Below are 25,416 nucleotides of genomic sequence, written 5' to 3' on the forward strand. Positions count from 1 at the left end.
TGTGTGTGTGTGTGTGTGTGAAAGCATGCCAGGAGCTGTGCAGGGTGGCATGTAATGGAGAAAGTTTGATCAGAGGGTGGGTGGGTGGGTGGGGGGGCTTTGCCTGGAGATACGGCGCAAAAAGAAGAGTTGAATTAGCGAACTAACGGCCGGCCCGCTGCTGGAGCTCTGTACTTTCTGTTTTGATGATGTGATGTTTTCATCAGGCAGCCACGGCCAGGTATTTAATCATAACTGTCAGACAAAAGGCCGCTAATCAACCATCAGAGGTCCACTTGTTCGGCTGTAATGAGCAGAACTGAAGCACTGATCCCTGGTCAGAACTTCAGCGCTATGCATGTGGGCTTGTAGCTTAACAGCGTGGGCTGAGGAGTCAGAGAACCACCTATGTCACACTGGGCTTTCTAAGAACTTATGTGTTTTGCTTATTATTACTTGACTTGGATGTTAAATTAGAATTCAAAGCGTAGCAAGTATTTTTTATGTCTTAAACATGTCTGGCGGGGGTCTTTCAGTAAGTTAGTAAGTGTTTCCTGCTGGGTGTTAATAGTTAGAAGGCAGAACGTAGTAGTGACGGACCACATTACAGTTATATTGGGCTCTTATTAGCACCAACCGCCGGTCTACATTTCCACATTACTGCTAACAAATTCCCTAAGCTGCTGAAACTGAGTGGTGAGGAAGAACATAACACGTGCTCTTGATGCTTCCTCTTAGTCAGTCGCGTAAAATGTATGCTCTCTCCCGACTCGACACCCATAAACTAGCCGCGCTTCAGTCGGTCGACTGGCTAATGTTGGCATAGCAAGTAGGAGCAGCTAGAAATAGACGGGCGAGCAGCCTGGGTCGCCGGTCCTGCCGCCGTTTGGCTGATCCCTTGTGGTTAAAATCAAACTGCTCATAAAGACGTGAGAGCGGCGCTGCGTTCAGGGAATGTTTCACCGTGGTATGTAATAAAACTGGCGTACCAGCACACCTCTAATGTGAAAACACTCAGAGAGACTGTTACCTGAGGTGCTGCTGAAGGCTCAGGAATAGAGCAAGGAAAGGACTCTTCACACACCGCCAGGCTCCGCACGAGCTTTAGCCTGGTGTTGGACTAAGGAGGGGGTGCAGGTAGGTGGGCACAGTTAAAACCATGCACGCACACACACACACACACAACTGCATCAATATCATCACAGTGACAAGCCAACGTAATACAGAAACAGCCAGCGAGCATGATCGATTCTTGCAAGCAAATCATATAGTTTCAACATTTCACATTTTAGCTGACAAATCTTTCCCTCCCGAGTGACTGAGCCATTCGCTGCTAGGCTGATTGCAGACCAGCGGCTGCAGATCTTCTCAGATACCTTGATCAGAACAATCTTAAATAAAAAATGGAGTAAGCATTTTCACATGAACTCAAGCACTTCTCATGTTTTTCCTGAGGGAACATCAACAGCAATGCAGCAAGCACACAGGAAATGTCCACTTAAAACTGTTTTTTTTCAGGCTTAAGTCACACCATTGCCTCCACTATCATTCATATGATGGCATCCCAGCACATTGCACTGAAGTAACTCTGGCCGTCTGCTGCGCACGATGACAACTTGCTTGACAGGAAACACGGGTACAACTTCCAACTTAATCCAAGCAAACAACGCAATCCAAGTGCACATTAGACAGGTTGGAGCATCCTTGCACAACATGCACGTCGAGCGTACCGTACCTTAGAGTACTTCACAGGCTGTCCATAGGTAGGGGAGGGGAAGGGGGGGGTGCAGGGGAAAGAAGTGCACAGGAAAATCAAATCAAACAGACCACAGAAGTTTTGAGGGGGAAAAGAGGAGCGTTACTTTAAGGAAGTGGAGAAGTTTGAATTAAATATGACTGGCCTACATTTTGTGCATGCGTGCGCTACTAGCTCTGCAAAAGAGCAAAACAATTCATACCAAGACAGCAAAAAAAGACAAATAACCTCCTGTAATGCTGTGTTTTTTTTTCGTTGTCTTTTTTTTTAAATTTTTTTTTTTACATCTGTTCCTTAACTGAAAAATGTGAGCGCACACAACAAAATTTAGCGGCAAAAGAAAAATGAAAATTCTCTGTGCAGCATGAAATCTCAAGTTTAACATTCACCGTTTCCTGGGAGCATGAATTAATTTTGTCGAGCATATGCTACCAAAGCGGTTGCACTGTAGAGCCCCTTCCTCTCACACACACACACACACACACACACACACACACACACACACACACACACACACACACACACACACACACACACACACACACACACACACACACACACACACACACACTGCAAAAAACGAAAGCCAGACATTTGGCTACGAGCATTTCGGGTCAGTTTTATGTGCCGCTCCCGGCTCCATTTAGCTGTCATGTGAATCAGACCCAGGCGCTGGAGGTGAGGCGCAGAAAGCAGGGAGAGACCGGCCGCCCAACAGTGTGTGAGACAGCTCGGTGCCTCTGCGCTTCACGCACTAGTGGCTGTGTGTGTGTGTGTGTGTGTGTATAAACAGAAGGTCTCTCAGTAGCACGCATAGAGGAGCGGAGGATGGGAGGAAGGGGAGGGGGGGGGGGGGGGACCTGGCAGGAGCCATTTCAGTTGGAATTGTAACAGAGCCCAGTCCTCTGCTTCCTAATCCCAACATGCATCCACACTAACACACATGTGCACACACACAGCTCCGTCCTTCCCACCTGTCCTCTAAAAATCAAAAAGGACAACCCCTCCCCTCCCTCATTGAGCTCCAGGGCCAAATAACACCTATAAAAAAAAAAAGAAAGAAGAAAAAATGGAAATGGACCGCTGTTCGCCCATCTCCAGTGCCTGTGACCTGCCGCGCCCCTTTCTATATCAGGTAATATGGATGTGGATGGAGGAAGGGAGGGGTGGGGGGAAGAGGGCTGGGACCGTGAGCGCACCGCTACACCAGCTAATTGAGCGGCGTGGGGGCCGGTGGGGAATGAACAATGCCGGCAGGAGATAAAGGAATGGGAAAGGGGGGGGAGAGGGAAAGGGCTGAAGTCAGCAGAAGTAGGGCGGCCACCAGCCACCTGTCCTGCCGCAGAGGACGGAGCTGGAGAGCTGGAGGCAGATGGTGGCAAAGTCACCCAGTCCCCCCCCCCCTCCCTCCCTCCCTCCCTCTTTCCTCTGTTGGAATGCTTTTCTGTCACCCCCCATTACACCTACCGCTACCCCCCCCCCCCTCCACGTTTCTTATCCCTGTTCCCTACCTCCTCTATTTCTCCCACAATGAACATTTCAGGCATTTAACCGACGCTCTCACACAGATCGACAGAATTAGCTTCACCTCCTCTGCTGCTGGAAATTACGAGCAGAAAAAGGTCAGGGACTTCAGTGCCGTCAGCATATCTTGGCATATCCTGTGACCACGGAATAATAATGCCAGGGTGAGATTTAGGGGGGGGGGGAATGGAATAGAATGAGAGGTAAGCAGCGAGATTCGTCCTACATTTGGAGAGGCCACAAAAAGACATTCGAGGAGGACATGCAAAGTCAGTTTAAGGTGACACGTAGAAGCGGTGGGGGGGGGGGAGGGGGGGGAACACTGCTAATTTCAATCACTAGTTTCAAATCTATTATTGATTCAATTATAAAAAGCTGTATCTTGGAATTCATGTTTCTCTTTAAAAAAAAAAAAAGAAGGGGAGGGGGGGCAACTACAGGACATTCAGTTGGACACTCTGAGAAATATTAGATGTTAGATAGTAAATATATCAATAAATAAATGTACTGTTGGAGTAGTAGTGGAGACGGTAGCTGGGCTAATGTTAGCCAACATTAGCCCCCATAAGCTACTGATCATAGCTTTAAATGACTGTTATAAATGACTGGCGCTGCAAAACTCTCAAATGCGGTCTGTGGCGAGTTATTTTGACCAGATTTCATTTATTTATTTATTTACCCCCCCTCCCCGTTGTGGAGTAGAATGATTTAAGGAGCAGAAATCATTCCCCCATTTCCATCTTCATGCTACTCTTTTTTTCTTCCCTCTGTGTTCCTTCCCGTCTTTTCTTCCACACCATGTCTCTCATGTTCTCTTACCGTCCCTCCTGTCCTTGATGCCTCATTCTTACAACCTCTCCACCCATCCCTCCCTCCCTCCCTCTCTCTCTCCCTCTCTCTCTCCCTCTCTCTCTCTCTCTCCCTCTCTCTCTCCCTCCCTCCCCTGCAGCTCCCCCCATGCTGGTGTCATTCTGTTCCTCGGGGTAACACAGACACAGGAAGTTGGTAGATAAGCCAGGATTTGAGCTCCAGATTATCTGCCTACCTGACTCCCTCGCTCTGCCTGCCTCCAACCACAAGGCCAGATTGGCCTGAATCCTATTTTTAGGCTGCAGCCAAAAGAGACAATCCTTTTCCTTTCCTGGATTTTGTTTCCTTGACCACACTCACAGAGATTTCACGCCATTTTGGCTTTTTAGCGTCCATTCCTCGTCAAGCACAAACCAGCCAGCACCAGTTTTACTTTAAAAGCCAAATTAACAAGTGCAAATTTTCTGCAGTCCCAAAGCACATTTGTTGCAATGACATAGAGACCTAATTAATTAGCAGTTTATTTGAAAGTGATCTCAGCTGCCCTGAATCCCCAGCAGATCCACTGCTTTAATGTCTCCCATGGAGGATACGTACGATTCACTAGTTTCCACGCTCTGAAGTTTCCCCAACAGCGAGACGGACTCTGACTGACCCTGGTGCTGTGGCGAGGCCCCACATTATTATTTCAGTCAGAGCAGATTATACTTTTCAGGAATAATTTTGCTTGCTCAAGTAGCTGGGAAAATCATCCTGAATGCCGCAGGTGACAGGAGATCCCCAGGGCAGTTTGGGTTTTTTGACGTTGACTGTTACTGAATTTTCATGGAGATGAGCGTGGAGGAAAAGCAAAAATGTTTGGTGAGGTGTCAAGTGTCCTCAGCTCACTCGGGGTTTCGGTCAGGCGGCTGACACCTCTCCGATTATTTGTCAAAGAGAAGGGTTGACGTAACGTTGGGGGAAAAAAAAAAAAAAAAAGACCTTTCAATCATTCAACTTATACAACACGTTGTGGGAGGATGTTCGTGGCGGATGTCAGAGGTCTTTACCTGCACGTCCCTCTTATTGTTGCTGCCGTGTTCCTCTCTGACGCTCTGGTCAGCGACCTCAGACTTGGTGCCGTTGTCTTTGGGAGAGGACACCGTGTCTGCGGCCTCGGAAACCTTCATCGTTTCACTGTCGACTGTATCGGACATTCTCATTGCAAAGTCTTACTGGGAGATGCTGGCAAATACAGAGAACCTGAAAGAGACGGATACGTCCGTGAGGGCCATTCTCACAGATGTCAGATGTTTAGGACAAAACGTTGACGCTGGTGCAGGTGCAGAACAACAGGAACATACTAATGAAACCTATCACAAAGTATTCTACATGTTTATTTCCCCCAGGGACATACTGTATCTGGGCAGCTCTTCAAAAATGAGCGCCCAAAATGACATTAGGTGGCCAAATATTAGTAGTTTTGATTTGCCGAGATTATAACAGATATATAAGTTAATATGTCAGCACAGATGTACAAATACAAACGCATGTCTTTCAGAAAATTGTGTCACCATACATTGTTACATAGTTTGTCCACCTGAGAGTACCGGCAAGTTGATTTTTCTACTACAGTGTCATGATCAATGGACCTTAAGAAAACCAATTTAAGCGATCCTCGTGTTCATGTAGCAATAAAAAAACAAAACAAAACATACATATATTGATATCAGTATCAGCCTCAAACATCCTGCATGAGTCAGGCTTTCATTCAAAATGTACTGCATGAATTCTACTACCTAAAATACTCACACATTAGCAGTTTCTAAATTTGTGCTTGCTCTCCTTTCACTCTCCAGAAAGCACATGGCAAAGTGATTATATATATATATATATATATATATATACATATACCAACACAATAATAGGCTTTCACTAGTTGTAGCAGATTTATTATTTCAGAAATAACACCACATAACAAAAAATAAATTTGAAAATTCAGAATTACACCTATGGCATGATCAATGCATAAGCAGCTTTCTGACAATACACAGTAAAGAGTGAAAACACTGAGGGCTGATCTGGGGCGTGTCCAATGGTTGTGGAGGCCTGCAGTCAGTCTCCTCATCCTTCTTCTCTCGACTGTGTAAAAGAAACAGTTGAAAATGAGTTCATATCACTGATGACGATAAACATCAATCTATGTGATTATTAAATTATTCTACATTATGAAAAATTAAACAGAATTATAATACATAGTGTGTATACGAGGTGTATTACTATGCCATTAAAAAGGTCCATAACATTAAAAATGGTAAATAAAGCTATTTATGCATAAAGTAATAGATCAAACTTACTTGTTCACAATGGGTCATTAAATCAGGCCCATAGCAAAGCACCTGCTCTTCATCCGTGGTGAGATCCACATTGTTCAGTAATGACTGTTTGTGTTGTCTCAGTTTTTCTTATGGGTTTTATTTTGAAAGGGAGAGCTACAACACTGTAGAAGTAATAGCAGTGATTTACCGCGTGCGTAAAGACGCTCATTTCCCACGAAGAAGCCAAACAAATGTTTTCATGGCAAACATTTAGAGAAGGTGCACCTGATAACATCACTGGTGGCTCCATATCTGCATGGATCTCAGCTATTATTAACGTCATTGGTTACATCTGCGTTTGACAACTCAAACTCGCTGCACACCGTGAGAAAAGATCTACGCAGTAGCAGGCAGGAGGAGGAGGAGAGGGGCACTTTGTGTCATCAGTCACTGCTTTCTGTCTGTGCTGCTCTGCAGCTGCTCGGCGAGAGACAATGGACATGCCTGGACAAGACACAGCAGGGGGACAGTTCTGCTCCTGTGAGACCAAACGGCCTCATATCACCGTGTCCGTCTCCACTTGGGCCCCAAAAAAACAAAACTTTGACATTGATGTTTTGAGTTGTTTGAAGGAGGCGCGGAGGGTCAAGTGTCCATCGAGACTTGTACGTACCAATTGTACAAATTATTGAAATGTGAAGGAAACACTCCTACTATATCCTTATAAAGTTATTTATTTACTATTAAACTTTTATTATTAATACTATTATTTTTTTAAAGCTGCTAAAATAACTTTACAATTAAAACTGTATGAAGGTATATTATTAGATTGTGTTTTCTTCGATTAACATCCCAAAGGCAAATTAAATTGCTTGCTAACTTTAAAAAAAAAAAAAAAAAGTGGTTACTTTAATGACTCTGGTTCAAACATTGTGCATGAAACATGGAGACTTTCTGGGTTGACTAATTCGAAAGAGGAAAAAACTAGTTTTCTAAATAAAAAGAACTCTACATTATTGCCAATCTCTCACCTATGGTCTATCTGTGTAATGCCATGACCTCCCTATGTTGAAGTCATGGTGCGAGTTCATCCTGCTGATACGCCCTAATTATGCAGTCAGGCCCCATGCAGCGAAACACACACACGCGCGCGCAGATACACGCATACGCACAACAAGGGAGGGCAGACATCTGGTACATGAGAGCTATGATTAATAGGTTAATTAGAAACGGGCTCATCAAATTCACTTTGCACATCAAAACTGGAGCCACACATGACAGCACTTACTCTGCGCTCGAGTGTGTCTGGCTTCGTGTGTGTGTGTGTTCCAGCCTGCACCAATCAGTGGGGGGGGGCTCAACCTATTTGCCCGGCAGTGATCAGAGCCATTTTCCAATCTGATCGCTGAGCAGCAAAAAGCGCTTCGGCTGAGACTTGATTGTTTATCTCCGTTCCCAAGAGCTGAGACAGCGAGCGGGAGCGGCTCTCTCTTTAAAAAAAAGAAAAAAAGAAAAGGGTGGCATCCAATTCCTCTATGTCAGAGTAATTGACTGCTAGTGAGGTCCGCTGCTCTCCGGAGCTCTTCTGCCAGGCAAATGCACCGCTAACCCAATGCTGCGCGAGGCTAAGAGGTTAGCTAAAACGTAGCCGGGCGCTGGAGAGTCAGATGTTGAATTTCAATGACCTGTCAGAGGTTTGACAAAAGCAACGCCGGCTGCTGCTTTACATTATTTTTACATTCTGAAGGAAAACAGCTCAATACTCCAGAGTGCCGCGCACGCCTTTGAATATTTAGCGTCTGTTGCTGACATTTTGATGAGTGGAGTCTCTTGAGTCGCTCTGTTGAAGATTTGCAATATTGGACAGATATTTTCAAGAGCCAGGCTTGTGATGGATAGCTATTTTGTCCCTCACCGAATCACTCATTTTCCCAAACACATTTTATCATGGGACCGGAGTGTTGGACTAAATTTGGCTTCAGACTTTGATGCATTCAAATTCCACCGCCTCGTCTCTCACGGCGGAGGTAATTGCACTGTGCGCCTGTTTAGAATCCCTGATGTTTTGACTGCATAAGTAATATGGATCATCATTACATCCTTAGTGCTACATTAAGGAAACGTCAGGGAATTTAGGGGGTACCAAATTGGTCTCTTATGAGTGAGACTGAAAACAGACATCACCATATATATATATTTATGGCACTCTTAATATTGTAGTGTCATATTATGGATAATGGCCTCGAGCCACAACCAATCAAGTGCATTGCAGAATAATTCTGATTTCTTGCTGCTCCACACGTTGACTTTATTATTACAAGTTAACACTGTACTAAAGCATCCCATTAGGTTTGAGAATTACATAAATGTTAAAACACAGACTTTTAATGGAGTTTGTTGAGTTTTAGAAAGCTTGGCTGCCGGAAATGACAAATTATAAAAAGTGAAAAATAATAATGTGGTTTATTTGAGAAAACACCAGTTATCACTGAGTTTCTAGTTAGTACTTAGTGTTGCTACACTAGTCTAATGACAGAGACTTAATGTTATGGCTATCTCCGCATGGTGCATATTCAGGTATTAGTCACTTATGACCACAGCAAATTCCTTGTAATGTATGTTACTTGGCAAAAAACAGATTCTGATTCTGATGATGGACTTGACATTGCACTATTATAGTGGGAAAATGGTTCGAGGTGCTCACGGGAAAAAAAATGAACACGGGTATCATGTCAGAATAACAGGAAACTGCATATTGCTTATTTTCAATGTTTTAATGGAAGCGTTAACTGGTGAGTCAATATGTGAATACATGCGTCGTATTGTGTCGGTTTACAGGAAATTCATGTTGAGTTTTTCACACGTATTCGGTATCAGATATTTGGTAAAATAGTTGTTTTTCCTCAATATCTTTATAGGACCCAGACAATGTATACCCTGCTACATTCTACATTTGTAACCAGGGCTATAGTCATTTATCACCTCATGACAAAATGTGTCTTGTTTAGATTGTAGCTTATAGTTCTTATCTAAATGAATCCCAAGTGAAAATTTTCCAAAAATCTGTCACAATGTGAGATACTCTCACCATAAGATACTGAATATTCCATCATAACATAACATTAGCGACGACAGTGGGATAACTACCGACATGTTGCCCACCCCGTTATTTAAGTGCATTTCCATCCACAAACTTTGTGGAAACGCTGGAAATGGCACCCAATTGGGGAATTAGCGCCACCAACTGTTTATCTTGATGACCTAACTCCTGATATTCACATAGCAGTAGCTCTTTTGATGATGTTATGGAAATTCAGTTAAAATATTTGGAGTTCTTTTTGTCATATTCCCTGACTGACTGTCCTTGTCAAACAGAAACAAACGTACGTACTTGTTGCGTAGCCAGTGGTGGTTGTGGCGAAGGAGGATGTGGCTGGTGAAGTCGATGAGGCCGAGCCTACCGATGCCATTCGAGACTTCTTTGCCCATGTCTGCTTCAGCTGCTCTGAACAGCAACCGGGGCCTCCGACACCCTCATGACCCCTGCTGACCTGCAAACCGAGAGAGGCGCAGGGTTAGCGCTGCGGTGCTAGGGGTGGGGTGGGGTGGGGGTCGGGGGTCAGGGGTTAGGAGACACTGAGGTCGCGTGGACTGACAGCAGTCAGGATTGTCAGCAACTCTGAAATATTTGTGTGTTGGAGCAAAAAGTAAAAGTGTTGCGAGTGTGTATTTCTGGGCCTGTGCGTGCCGATGCACCATAAATAATGGATGAGCACAGAGATGGGAGTGTGGCGGAGGCAACAGGAGAAGGCACCCCTGCCAACCTCGTAAAAACCACGCATTAGGAATTCAGAGAGCAGCGGGGGGAGATAGCATTTCTCAGCTAAAAAATCCTCTGCCATTTGGTGGCACATAAATTTCAAATAGTCTAGCGTACAATCTCTATTTTCCAGCAAATTCCTTTCTAACTGAACTACAGGGTGACACTGGTTGGGCAGGACCTACAACAACAACAGGGCTGCAAAATATTGACATATTGGAGGAAAAGTCTTTTGTGATACAGTGAATGTGATTTCCAGCTTTCTGACTAAATCAGTATTTTTCTGTGCACCTCACTTGACTACACTGTTGAACTCTCAGCTATGTTACTGTGTCCTGTACATCTGATGTTAGTGCTTGGCTTTATTGGCGGCAGTTGGTCCCAGTTGCCAAATTAGGATGATAAAACATGGAATTAGGGCTGCAGCTAACCATTATTTTCATTATAGATTAATCTACCCATTTATTTTCTCCATTAATGGCAATCATTTGGTCTATAAAATGTCAGAAAACTGTGAAAAGTGCCCATCATAATTTCCAAACTTTTCCCTCTTATAATGTCTTATTTTGGAAGATCAGCAGGCCAAAACCCAAAGATAACCAGTTTACACTGATAGAAAACACAGAAAAGTTTTTTTGGCAGTTTTGCTAGAAAAAAAAAAAGAATTGGTTATTAAAATAGTGCTGATTCATTTTCTGTCCACGGACTAATCCATTAATCAGCTATTAGTTTCAGCTCTACATCCAATTACTCAATGCTGTACATTCCCCTACAGCGACATATAGAACTCGCTCTGGCTTCTCATTGTCGCCCTGCATTTCTCTCGGCCTCTCCCTCCTCTCCCCTAATCTCCGTCTCAGCGAGCGGGCGACGTGCCACGCTGACTCTGGCACCCAACGGTGCCAAGGCCTGGCTGCTGCTCCCAACATGGTCTTGGTGAGACCCCCGTGCCAGCCAAAAAAGGTCAAGTGGAATCCCTGCTCACTTTATAATCTTCCTTCTCATGGCACCTCAGCCTGCAGCCAGAGCGGCAGCCTGAGATGATGATGGGTGGGAGCGACGTGCCATGGAGCAGTCGCCATGTGGTGCACTGCCCAACCAACCACCAATACAATGAGTGTTAATACTTAATGACTGGCCTTAAACAAGACTACTTAATGTTACTTAGTGTTAATACGATCCAAGACTCCACAACTCCTTACCATGACTGTTGTCGTTTGATCTCATACACAGTGATAGTGTTTCCCACAGGTTGCTGCTGTGTAAGCTAGCGAGCTAACTTATACATATACATCACTTTGCACTGTTTGCAGTGTTCAATTCAGTGTGGAGGCTAACATTGCTAGCTAGCCTGTCCAATTACCCTCATAAGTTAAAAGAAGATGTGTGACGTGAACACATTCGGATGGCAACAAAACTACATGAGCTTGACCAACCTGGCTAACCCAGATTAGCATGCTACAGCTGATAGACAACAACTGGTGCGCTGACAAAACGTTGTGGGTAAAAATTGCACTCTAAAGTTTCTGTTCCGCACATGCGAGTGTTCACGATGGGCTGAAGGTGTCATTACGAAACGACAATTGAGTCTTGATTGAGAACAGAAAATAAAAAAATGAATCAGATTTCATCTACCTGGGCGGGCCGCCCAAGCAGAGCCTACGGATGGGAAACGCTGAGTGATATAATGTCAGTACATGTGAGCAAAAAAGGGAAATTCAGTCCTTTAAGCTTGAAATCTGAATTTTTCTAATTGACATTTTAGCAGATTTGTGAGGAAAATGTCCCCTTCAGCCTGTAGCATTTCTCCCTGGCATTGGCAAACGCTCGTCTGTGAGGCCCAGAGAGGGATCCATTCATCAATGTTGATGTCATTTATATGATTACTTGCATCTGGAGGGTACACAACCCAGTATATGCAGTTTGTAGCCAGGAAATCTCTCACTGAGTGTTGATCATCTTAACGCAGAATCACCTCTCCTCTCAATACCATATATATTCCTCTTTTTTTGAGATGTTCTTATCTTTACCCTTCTGCTCTTCTTTTTGCCTCTTATCTCTTTCTAAAAGCACCCAGCACTTTTCACACGGTTATTCCGGTGTGACAGCAGTATCATCTTGGTGCCGTGGCTCTGGATTTTTTGCCCTTCTTGCTCGTAGTTGAAGGCAGAAGTGGTACCAATTCAAGATGCCGCGAATAGGAGAGCCAGCTAAATGCCTGAAATGGAAAAATGTGGAGCCTGCTCTGTAATTCAGTGCTGGTCCTGCAGCTATCGCACACACACACACACACACACACACACACACACACACACACACACGCAGAGTGTAAATGTTGCTCTGACAGCGGTGCAGAGTCTGGCCATGGGCGCTCCAGGTTTTATGACCAGAGCTGCTGAGCGGGCTTCAGGACTTCACACTGAGCCTGTGTGTGTGTGTGTGTGTGTGTGTGTGTGTGTGTGTGTGTGTGTGTGTGGTACGGCAGAGACAGTCCTATGAATGCTAATGGCGCATACAATGCACACCCTGAAAAAAATGTTTCGACAGACACGGAGAAACATCACAGTTCAATTGGTGCTCAACAGCTTCTAAGAAAACTTTGCACCACAAAACATGAACGAACACGAACACGAACACGAACACGAACACACACACACACACACACACACACACACACACACACACACACACACACACACACACACACACACACACACACAGCAGTGAACTTCAGACGCTCCGCCTGCCTGTGCGTCCTCCAGTATTGTGCTGTAGCTGACAGGGAGTGGTTCATTGGTATTACAGTCGCCGCAGAGCGCAGCAGCCTTTAACAGGCTCCCTTAGGCACCGTTCAGTGTCACACCACCTTCATCGTCGTGCCCGACGGCATATCAGCAACCTCACTCACACACGCACACAAGTGATCAGATGCATCAAACCTGCCCATCTGCACACAATCAAATACATCAATGCATTAACATGCAGATATGCTAAACTAGACGGATTAGAATACTGGAAACAGAGAAATTATTGTCGTCAAAAAAGAAAAATCCAACATGGCACACATATCTTCTTGACAGAAATTAATTCTCCAATAACCCATGGTGGGGTCATAAGAGTGGCCGTCAACTGGGCCGAGTTAATCATACACCAGGCTCTTAACGGACTACTCTCACGGACAATTATGTTGAATGGCGAGCTAATGAGAAATTTTTCAATCACTGTGAAGCACATAAGAGCCTACCGGTGATGGCACACACACACACACACACACACACACACACACACACACACACACACACACACACACACACACACACACACACACACACACACACACACACGGGAACAGGCAAGCAAGCACACTCCAGCATACTTATGTTCTTTCCCCTTCACACAAGCACGAACACACACGAACACACACACACACACACACACACACCTGCTTCTCTCTCGCAAAGGCTGACCTTTCCCTCCCACACCTCCGCTCTCTTCTGTCCTGCTCGGCTCTGCGTGGATCAGGGCTCTTGTCTGGGCTATAACCAGCTCAACTGGAGGTGAAGGACCCTCAATCCCTCCCTCTATCTGCTACTCCATCCCCGGCTCTATTCTCGTCAGAGAACGAGGAGAGGAGTCAAATGCGGGGTGGAAAAGAACAAGCCGTCACCTTCACAAGCTTCTGTGCGCATCACAAAGAAAAACCCAGCGATGATTTCTAAAAAAATAAAAAAATAAATAAAAAATAAGAAGCAGCAGCATCATCTGCGTGCAATCGCAGAGTACGCGTTGGACCATAATTCATGCTTTATTGCTGCTGATGAGCTTTTGCAAGTGTCACATGAAAAGAACAACGGTAGGAGCGGTGCCAAACAGCTGGGATATTGTCTGCAGAGATGTAGAATGCTAAACAGAGCTTTATTCAGTGGAGCATCGAGACGCAAATACAAAGGTAATGCCATGTCTGAGGGCTACAGCCTTGTGTCACCTGCTCGCCATTTCTGGGTAGAAATTAACAGTTAGGCTTGAAAATTGTACATTTCAAACCACAGAAAAACCCAGCAAGCGCGGCCAAACATTTGACAGCTCTGCAATTAATTCCTGACTTCCAAACAAACCAACAAAAAAAATGACGGATTTAGAATAAATCGGCTTCAGCAGAGTGCAGGACGTGCACCCTGGCTAATAAAATCAGACATCAAATAAACAGTTAATTAGGTTACTAATGCTGGTTCGCACTCATGGCACCGCAATAAAATTGATTTCAGTGTTTTGCTAAACTGAGTAACTAATCTCCCATTTTCTGGCCATTTCTGCTAATTGCAAAGCAAGGAAAGCACTGACAGGGGAGCTATATAATTGGACCAGAAAACGATTAGTGTAAAGCTTATGAAATGATATCACTTTCATACACTGCTTGCCTCAATTTCAGGGCAACTGAAGCAGTGTCAGTTTAAGGAACTGCCTGTAATAGCTCAGACTGAATTAACAGGGGAAAAAAAATACATAAACAGGCACAAATGAGCCTCTAATTGCGCTGCTCGCTCTGCCTCCAGGTCGCATAAGGCGGTGCGGCGCAGCAGAGGCGCAGTCAGCCAGCATTAATAAATTAAATCCACAGCAGAGCATGTAGGTAATCCATTACCTATCCCACAGGAGCGCTTCCAGGGAATATCAATCCAGGCAATTAGAGGAGAAACAATAAACACAGAAAACTAACATGCAAGTCTAGCAGTTTTAATCTGTGGAGCCTTATGAGAGGAGAATAACTCAAAAAGTCCGCCAGAGTCATTAAAAGTCCATTTGCAGACAACACCTGCAGAACAAACAAGGGAAACGGGGAGACAGAGGATGAGCTTGGCTCGGAGAACAAAGCAGAGCGAAGCCTCTTATTGGCTGATCTTGGTTAATTATCCCCGTAATGAAAAGCAGAAGCAGCACTGGCAAACTAGCGAGGAGATTGTTTTTCCCCCCCAAAAAAGCTCTGGCTCAGCTCGCTGAGTAACACGGCACTGACAGCACACCAAATCTCATGTTGCGCTCAGTTTAACAAGCCAAAGAAAGACGGCTGCACACTTGCTTACTGACTTGCTGCCATGCGATGATAAAAAGGAACAGAGAGGCTGACGCGGAAGAGATTTTCTCATGGATTAACATGTTTTTTTAAAGTAATAAACAGCAGAAAATCAACAGCCTTGAAAAGGGTACATGAAAAAGAAAATGTTGAAAAAGCAGAACAAAATAAAAAAGGACAAGACACATGAAGAGGAATACAGAAAAGGCATGTGAGGTTCATGCCCGAAGTGGCTTGAAGCTGCAGGACCTACCTGCCCGGCAGCTCTGCCCGCCATCCCTTCTGCTACCCGACTGCTTAGTTTCCATTGTACAGGAGGCACAATTTGCTGGAGAGGAGGCTGGAGTCGCCTCCCAGCTCGCTCCTCGGCAGCTGCCTGCTGCCTCCTGTTCGCTCGCTCGACTGAGTGAGAGTGTAAGACGGGGAGAGGGGAGTGTAAAGGGAGAGGGCGAGGGGGAGTGGGTGTCACAAAGAGAGAGAGAGAGAGAGCAAGCGAGGGATGGAGGGAGGGAGAGTGCTGTGCGAGCACAAGTCTACCTGCCACAACCCATCAAGCCAGCCAGCCTTGGAGACAGCGCCAAATCAACAGCTGGCCCCTGTGTGATGTCAGAGCCTCAACAGCCAGTCACGGCAGCCGAGGCCGGCCGGCGCTACGGTAGCGCCGACTGAACCAAAGTCACCAGCTAAATGGGGCTCTTCATTAGCTACTCTGCTTTAGGATGGAGGCGGGGGTAGGAGGAGGAGGAGGAGGAGGAGGAGGAGGAAAGGGCAGCCAGGGACATGGGATAGATGGAAGGAGACTGAGAGGAAGAAGCGAGGAAGATGAGAAAACGGGAGGGTGGGAGGGAGAGCGGCAAGAGAGGAAAGGCGAAGGAAGGAGCACAGAGGTGCGGAAAAGAAAGGAGAAAGAGAGGAGACAAACAGGGGAGGAAGGAGAGGATAGGGGACAGGATCGACGTGTCTGTGGCCAGCTAGGTGCTCAAAGACCAGGTGGAGAGTCGATGGGGAGGCGCTAGCCGCTGAGAGGCCGAGCTGTTCACTGGGCTACCTTCCCATTAAAGCTGGCACCCTGCTCTTCACACAAGAAGACAAGGCTACAGCTAATCCCACTGACTCAGAGACAGCCACCACCTGAAATACCACCCATTACTGAAACAGAAAAGTGAAATTACCACAGTAAAACCTTCAGCTTTAGGCATTTAAGATTCGCTTACTGGTAGGATCAGCTAGAGAACAATACACTGACTATGCATGAGGAAGAGGAGCAGCTGCTTGTGCATGATCAAACTGCACCCCTAACCTGCTCTATTTCATCTTGTGATTTTAATAGGAAAAATAATACATAGTCATGGCCTCCACCAGCATTCACTTGGATTGTTTATTTCGTTAAAGATCAAGTCTTGTGTCTCCTCTGTACATGTAACAGAGACAGCATGGATAGGAGTGATGATTGAGTGTCTACTTCATACAGCACTTTCATCACTAAGTGACTGACAGACTGTCAAAGACACAGGCGGTCACAAACGTACACGCAAACCTATGCGCAGCCGAAGTCTAGACTGCCATAATGTGATTGTTTTTGTCCTTTCAGTCACTCAGACTTTAACAGCAAACACAGTGGGCGGAAAAGTTCCTGCTGTCACTTAGCAACCAACACCAGGCTGCGACAACCGATCCGATCCAATCCTGCCTCATAATTGTGCCATTCGTTATGCCAGGTCTCTGAAGAATTTATTATTGTGCTTCCTTAATCCCACGTAAAGGTCACCAATTGAACAAACAATTTATGGATGGGCGGATTAATTATTTAATGGCCCAGACCAAATATTATAGGAAAGAGAGATCGTTCCCCCTGGAAGGCGATGAATTATTTAGTCGTTTGGGCCACATCTTTGGTGAAGGCTATTACACAGCATCCTCAACCTCAATATCTGATAATGTCAACACCTCCAAATATGCCCTAACCTGTGTAATGAATGGTCAACAGAGCAGCCGCAGGTGAAACAGTTTTGGCAAACAATTATTAGCATTTATTTTAAGCCTCGGAGGCCACAGAGTGTAGACAATCACAAGGGCGTCATTTGCACAACGATTTAGTGCACTTTTCTTTGACTACCACTTCCTATTGCACTACACCACACCCAGCAGGTAAAAACAGATGTTGATATTTATCTGCAATAACCATACCACTCGAACATGGACATGAACCTGATTGTGAACTTCTAAATCAGCATACGCAAGGACTAATTATGGTCACAATTCCCCCACACAACATATGCAGCTTATCGCCGGACTGCACAGCTGCCGGCCCTGCAAAGATTAACACATCATCTCCACTCTCTGAAAGCAGCAGCTGGAGGGACTGAAACCAGCATCCACTCTCCACCCACCAGGCTCCGCTGGTACATTAATGAAAATGATACCATCATGATGCTCAGCCTCAGTGGGGGCGACTTGCAAGCCTTCACTGCCATCTCTACCTCAAGTCTATAACTGTCTGGGTTAGAGTGTCGTAATTATAGCGGGTATAAGTCACTTATTATACAAGTTCAAAACGAGTTATTAGATGTATGATTTATGGCCTTTTACAAGCATCAGGTTTTACGGTCCACCATTATAAAGTTGTACTAAACTACTGTATATGTAAATACTCTCAAATAAAAAAAAATCTATATCAACACTCAACATAAAAAAGACAATTGCTGAAAATGTCTGTGGTTGTTTATGTGCAAAGGCACACTGCATCATTCATTCATTTCAATTATTCATTTATTAATAGGTGGGCTTTATCAATTAGCATGACTTGATTTTCTATGCTCCCATACACCAAGAAAATCTCTCATTGCTAATTATGCATCTACCACAAAGACAAGAGACCATGATTCGCATTATAGCAGTGAGGAAGGCTGTGAAGAATCAATCGAAAGTAAAATGTATTAGTTTTGATTAATCATTAGAGCAATATAACTTGTCCTCGATAGTTTTCAGTCGTTATTCCACAGCGAGCCCGTAACACCAGACACCATTACATATTTGTCAATTTCAATGTTTTCTTGGTATCGACAAACCACGGACAACATGTGACATTTCAATCTGATAAATGATACATGTAACTAAAATTCGGCCGATAAGACGTTTAACTAAGCAGCGCAAAAATGAAATTAAAGCTCAGTCACTGAAATGGCTAACGTTAATAGTTAACCTTAGTACACACTGTTCGTTGCCGCATATTACTGTGAGAGAAACAGTCGAGCCAGGCCTAAAAGTTATTGAATTATGCTGTATTTTTTAAAAGACTGCTGTTTGTGTTTTCGGACGAACGCCGAATTTAAGGATGGCCGCTTACAATTTGGACACGGTGTTTGCTTGCGAGGTGTGTACTTTGGCCGAAGAGCACGGCAACATTATGAGCAACATTTGGCGCTGGGTCGTGTCGGGGCTAAGCTAACGATTATTACCTGGCACTGTGGCTTGCTAACGCTTAAAAACGGCCAAACACCGGCGCTCTGCGCTGTCACGCACTAGCCAGAGAGATGTTTACTGCTAACTTGCTCATGTTACATGATTACAACAATCCGGTTGACAATCCGTTTTTCGCAAACCGGTAACTGTTGGACAGGATACTGCAGATATCTAATGTTGCCTTACCGCTTTGGTTTACAGTCGGTGCACCGCCGTAGTCTCTATCGAGGGTGAAGTAGCTAGTGTTAGTGGCGGAGAGAAGGAGAGGCGGCGGAGTCCAGCAGTCTGGGAGAGTGCGTCAGCGCCTCACGTTCGACACGTAGGGTGTTGAAAATATGTCACGTCTTGTCGTTGCTGGAATATTTTTTATTTATTTTTTTTTTGCACGCAGTTTGTCTGACGATTTCGTCATTTGTCTAACATATATTTTAACAATGATGTAAAGTCTTTATACCTTTAGGTGACTGTGCATAAATTAGATCATAAAGTGGCAGGAAGTTGCATTGAATACTCAGTGATAACTACGTGCTGCGGATGCCTGGCGATATAAACCGAGTGAACCTCGAATTTGCCGCGAAACCTTCCAGTGTGTTTGTTCAGTCCGCTGTTTCAAAAAAAACATTTGATTTCTGCGCTTCATTCCACTGACCCGGGTAGGCAAACCACGCGTAAACAAACGAAAACTACGTGGGTCTTTTCTTATTTCGCTTTGCTAACACAGCAGTTTTATATGTATGTAATGTGATATCATAGCAGCGCCAGTGGCCAGAGCGCCTCCAGGACTAATGTAAACGCACTAATGTAAAAACAGAATATTGATGTTAGCTTGCTAGTTTTTCCTCTCACAGGGCAGCCAGGTAGCTACGTACCAGAGTCGCATGCAACATATACGAACAGTCATAGGTTCATAATAATAAAGCTAATTAGCTTATGAAAGTGAATCTGCGTGTTCATAGTCTATGTTTATGGTGCTTTTATTTCTGTAGGTAAGTCAGCCAACTTCCGGTTTACAATGCTAGCTCTAGCCGATGCGCTACATCCTCACTTCTTCATAGTATTCAACAAATTTGAGCATATTCAGTTGTTTATGCGGTTGTATTCGGCCCCTAAACTTGCCAACTTGTTCCTGACAAAGCTGCAGCTCGGCAATGAAACGTGTGGTTGTTGTTATTACATAGTACCTCTCAAGGAGCACACAGTTATTATACTTTGTGTCTCAGTGAAGGGAGTTGAAGGCATCACACATGTAATTGAGGTTTCAGTGTAGTTGGTGGAAATAATACTTGACTACGACGTTGACTTAACGTTAAATAAAGAGAGGAAATCTAAATGTAACCCCATGATAATTATTTTTGATGTAATACCAACCAATTACATAATATTAAACATACATTAAATATATGATTTTTGCCAGTAACTGTAGGCACAGCATGCTCTCTGACTTCTGTCTGGACAACACTTTCGTTATGAGATGTTGTAGGCACAGCGACGATTTTGTTGGGTTGTTTGTGTTCATTCCCCAATAACTAAAAGCAAAGAAACTTCTGCCTGGAGTGACCAGGACAGGGCCAGGTGAGGCAACACACACAGAAAAGAGGCTGTTGCTGGAAGCGGGGGCGGCTTAGACAGGCAACTTCTACCATCTCATCTAAAATTCTGACTTTGTTTGTCCACCATACTGCGTCATCCAGCTTCTAATAATGGTTATTCCTGTCAGTGCTAGTCGGCAGCAGAGAACAGCTTCTCACCTTTATTATAAAACATGTGTGAATCAGTGATCAATATGGAAAGCAAAGTGCTCGGTAGCGTCTTATAGATGGTGTATAGACTATTCGCTAATTCAGACTGAACCCACATAGGGGCACACTCAGATGTACATCTCCCTTTTCTCTTTCTTTTGTTTTTCTCTCAAAATCAGAGCCGGCTGACTGAGCGAGGGCCGAGAAACTGATGAGGACTTGCTAATGGAAATGGATGATAATGGCCTACAGACCTCTTGCTGTGACACAAGATGGTCACAGCAACTGTCAGGCCTTCCTCCCAAGCTCCTGCAGCGCCTCATGCCTTTCCAAAGGGAGGGAGTGGAGTTTGCTTTATCTAAGAATGGACGGTGAGTAGTGCTGCTGCACAGTCAGTTACATCACGGCCTTATTGTTTGTTAGTCAATTAGACTATTTTTTTTATTTTTTTAAGGTTTTTATGTTAAGTTTTGTGTTAATAAACATCTTTATCTTCAACAACATTCACAAATACAATTAATAATAAGTAATAACATAATAACAACTGAATGTAGACCTTCAGATGAGTAGGTCTGTTGCTCATTTTATGATTGGCTCCATCTGAGACCAGCGTAGTCCCCCTCTGGGTTTATGCCATCCTGTGTTTGCAGCCTTTCCCTCCACTCCACGTCTGCAGTGTGTAAATTTATTTCGATTTATACTCAAATCTATTGTCTGAGCATTTCATGGAAGAATACAAGTCGCTTCTCACATTGGTGACCACCATTTGCCATTTGCAATGTGTTGAGAAAATGTAAATTTAAAGCAAGACAATATTACTTTTGCTGAACAGTCCTTTTGGTTGCGAGACACAATAGCAGGGTAATGGTATGCTAAAGGGAAAATGCTACAATTTAGCTTTACAGTAGCACAAGTAGCAATGACCCATAAAGTAAAATTAAACATTGAACATTGCTAACATTAGCCGCCACAAGCTACTAGACCAAGTAAGGCTGTAGCAGCCAAACCCCTGAGTGTGTCGAATTGAGAAATGGTGTGTTTTATTGCGTTTGAGTTCAACATGTTGTTTGTAAGAAGAAGAATAAGTTGCATAGTGTCGCCTTAAAGATACCCTATGGCATTTCTGACCACTTTTAGTGATAACGTGTCAAGAAATGCATCAACACAGGCAAATAAGAGGGCTGCTAGCAAACAAACATGGATGTAAACAATGTAGGTTTTCGTCTCCTTCCAACAATCGGCTCTACAAATGTTTTATGGAGATGGATGTGCATTCAACACATTATTAGACTTCAAGGATACTCACAATCTGTTTTGGTGAGAAACAGCGACTGCAAACACAACTTTGTTTGTTTTCAAAAAAAAAACTCCTCAGGGTACCTTTAAATATCCATAAATCCATCAGGGCAACATTAACCAACTGCACTCTGATTTCCAACCAAGCTATATGTTACGATGGCTCAAGAAGCAAGTAAAAAGTCAGTGGTGTATGTGAATACATTCTAAATTGAGAAGGTCAGATTCAGAGTCCAGGTTGCATTTCTGAAAACAATTACCAGTCCGTGGGAAGTTTCTCAGTTGCCCTTAAGGCCGTAAGTGTTTGGCTGTGTTCAGCATTAGCTGCAGGAACGGGCCAGGATTTGCCCATTTCCTCCTCCCCGACCAGTCGATGTGCGCTGGGGTTCTGGGGAAGGTCAGCACAGGGGGAGCCAATCTCAGCGCCGCGGCCGTGATGCGGAGCGGCCATATTGATTCAGGACGACTGAGAGGCACTGCTTTGTTACACGGGTGGGTCAGAAGTCAGTTGGCTCTCGCTGCACCGTGTGGACAGTTACCTCAGTCAATTGGCATCAATGTGACAGTAAGAGCAGCGCGGGCACGGCTTCTCTCCGGAGACAAGCAGACGTGGCATCAGTAGAATGAGCACTGACATGATATTAGATAACTATACCATCTACATCACATTAGATGTTGTAAGACTCATTGTAGAGGAGACAGAAATAACTATAATTCTACCTACAAGAGCCTTGAATAGACCACAATACAGTAGAGCTGCAGACTTGTTTTGTTTTTAGGAAGGAGTACAACAATTCTGGGAAATGTAGGATATCACTACCTGAAGTGGAATTAGACGAGGTGGGGAGGTGGGCTGACAGACAAAAAAAATAAATGGCAGCCCTTCATTATAAAATAACTCCTGAAAGGCACTGCACATCATAGATTGATGTCGGCTATCTAACAGCGTGGGAGGATCCGTGGGCGGATTTTTCCTTTAAACCTCATAGTCATTGTGTCTTTTCACATCCAGAGCATCAAGAGCGCCGAACCAAAACATCAAATGTTGTTGCAATTCAAATACTTATGGAGCCCGCTGTATCGGTCTGTGTAGGAGGGTGAGTGAATTTTATGGAGTTAGATGAGGGATAATGTGTGAAAGTTGTGGAACAGCATGCCAATAAAAACCCATGAGATGTGGTTGATTGTATTGTTTGGAAAGTTGAGCAGAAGTGTGGCATTTGAGTGCTGACATCTGCATATAATCAGCTATTCTAAAACAGAAATTTACCCAGGGTACATCTGTGAAATGCCGTACTCTGAGCGGGCTTACCCAGATATTGGAAGAGACAAACATCAATTTGGTGTAAAAGTACATCCATTAAGACCTCTTGGTCACTTCCATTAAGAGGCTGACTGTTACGCAGCGTATGTCCGCCCTGCTCTGATTTGTCCAAAATATTATTGCAAGTGACTGCCTGTGCTTTTATTGAATAAGGCCTGCTCTGCTGATGCGAGAGGAGCTCAATAAGCACGCTGTGTTGTCTCTCCCTGTGATGGTCAAACTCCGCAGACATGGAGCGTCTCTGCACACACACAAGTTGATGTACAGTACTGGCCCGTAAGTGTGTGCACAGAGTGGTGCCATAAAATCATTTCAGCTATTCAGCAGCACATCGGGAGTAACAGTACTGGGAGTGTAATTAAGTCCCTGTTGAAAGTCCATCCGTGTAAGATAAATTAAGCGCTACAACTTTTTAAGGGAGGCTTGGTGGGTATCACTCAGACAGCACAATATTACCGTGGTTTCAAATCTTGAGTATTTCTCTAAAAACATTAAATATTTGTGATTAAATAAGAGACTTTTAGTCTCTATGGGTTAAGCTCCAAAAACACTGGACAGCAACACCATTATTATTTGAATAGACCCTCCCTGACAAGTTCGTTCCAACATCATTTGAACTCAGTGTTACCCAATTTGTAATATAGGCTTTTGGATTTGAATTTGTAGTCACCAATTGAGCCACCAGTGAGATCCAGTAGTCCCTGGATAAAACAAATTGCATGTACCTGACCAGTCGTAAAGAGGGGGGGACAGTGGGTCCAGTATCATCTTAAAAATAAGGAAATGTCTCTCCTACACCTTCAATGCGCCTCAGTTACAGTATTTACTTTCTAAGGGGCTCTAAATTCCATTTCCCCCTAATTACGCGTGAGATTTGTTATAGGTTTCAATGTAGGAGGGTATTATATTTTTGAGTTATGAAGACGGCAGTCCACGATTTGGACAGTATCCACGCAGGATGTACGGAAGAGGTATTTATAGAAGAACAAAGGCGACGCACGATAAATAAACTTTGTAGCCTGCTGGGTCAGTTTGTGTGTTAGAGAGAAGAATTATGCAGGTGGGAAACACTTTTAAACAAGTATTGTAACTTAATTTATCATTGTAAGAAACTGAACTCTTCAGAGTAAATGCATCATTAGAGCCAAACACAACATGCATTCATACATCTTTGTGTACACCCTACTGCAATAGATGCAGGAGGACGAGGATTAGAATTAAACAGAGCAAAAGAAAGAAAGGATCATCTAAGGCCATATTGTGAGAGAATAGTCACATAACACCAACATACCATAATGCAACATATTCGCATCACATTCACCGCATTGTGAGAAATCACAAAAGGTTTTTATTAAAAATATACGGTAAGAAAAATGGAAATAAATCACTTTGGGAACAAAGTTAGGAAAAGAGAGCAACTAACTATTTACTTGAGTTTGTTTTTCTATTTTAGGCACCATTGGACAAAAAAAAAAAATTAAAAGAGCTCTCTGATAGATTTGGGTGCACAGAAGGGTGTTCTGAAGTTAGGAAAAAAACATACTAAGCTAAAGTTGTGGGTTGCCCCATATAGCTAGGGTTTAAACTTGTCCTTTTAAAGTCATGCACACTATTGAAACATCCTCCTACAAGTAGAAAAAAAGCCAAAACCTTTTCCACTGAAGGCTACTTTTTAAGTTCATGTACAGTATACAGCAAAACTGCACTCTGAACCTCGTAACTGGGTGTGAGATCCTACTGGGTCCGAGCGCCGCATACTGTAGCACCCTTCGAGTCAGCCTTTTGTGCAGCGTCCAACCTCCGAGAGGTTTTTCCCACTGACCACAGCGCTCTACAGGTCCGGTCCTCAGAAGGGAACCTTAACAGGGCTGGAAGATTGGGGTTAGACACTGGGCCACACAACACATCGCCGCGCAGAGGTCAAACCCATCAAATCATCGTAGCCAGCTCGGGAGGGAGGGAGGGAGGGGAGCCCATTTCCTGACACTTTGGGGCTTGTGGGTTTCAGAGATAACATTAGAAAGACGGGGCGACGGGGACCGTGCCGTTGTCAGGCAACAGCGCTGCAGCATCCTCGCAGTCTCAAACCGTCAAGACGACACTCAGGTTATTTAAAGGAGGATGATTAATGTGTTGAGAAATGGCAAGCACCTGCCCCAGCCGCACTCCCTCCCCAGTGTGTGAGTGTGGGTGTGTGTGTGTGGGTGGGTGCATACGCAAGCACATATATGTGTGTGTGTGTGTGTGTGTGTGTGTGTGTGTGTACACATTTACACGCTGTTTGCATTTGTGTGTGCACTTCCTATATATCGTGTATTTTTGCTTTTTTGCATATCTT

The 25,416-nt window shown here is 44.2% G+C and overlaps 2 protein-coding genes across 2 annotated transcripts in view; one reads left to right on the plus strand and one right to left on the minus strand.

Annotated features, from left to right (window-relative positions):
• Nucleotides 1–18,953, minus strand: part of LOC139306623 (R3H domain-containing protein 1-like) — a 44,217-nt gene extending 25,264 nt beyond the window's left edge. The window contains exons 1-5 of the mRNA XM_070930523.1: nt 18,906–18,953; nt 9,758–9,917; nt 5,119–5,311; nt 1,715–1,732; nt 1,010–1,099 (exon numbers count right to left, since the gene is read on the minus strand). Of these exons, the coding sequence (XP_070786624.1) occupies nt 1,010–1,099; nt 1,715–1,732; nt 5,119–5,271 (261 nt within the window). The 5' untranslated portion in view covers nt 5,272–5,311; nt 9,758–9,917; nt 18,906–18,953. The remainder of the gene's footprint in view (nt 1–1,009; nt 1,100–1,714; nt 1,733–5,118; nt 5,312–9,757; nt 9,918–18,905) is intronic.
• A 1,730-nt stretch (nt 18,954–20,683) lies between these two features.
• Nucleotides 20,684–25,416, plus strand: part of zranb3 (zinc finger, RAN-binding domain containing 3) — a 61,695-nt gene continuing 56,962 nt past the window's right edge. Inside the window, exon 1 of the mRNA XM_070930737.1 lies at nt 20,684–20,829. Within this exon, the coding sequence (XP_070786838.1) occupies nt 20,684–20,829 (146 nt within the window). The remainder of the gene's footprint in view (nt 20,830–25,416) is intronic.

Source organism: Enoplosus armatus, chromosome 24 (genome assembly GCF_043641665.1).
Source record: "Enoplosus armatus isolate fEnoArm2 chromosome 24, fEnoArm2.hap1, whole genome shotgun sequence".
NCBI lineage: Eukaryota > Metazoa > Chordata > Actinopteri > Centrarchiformes > Enoplosidae > Enoplosus > Enoplosus armatus.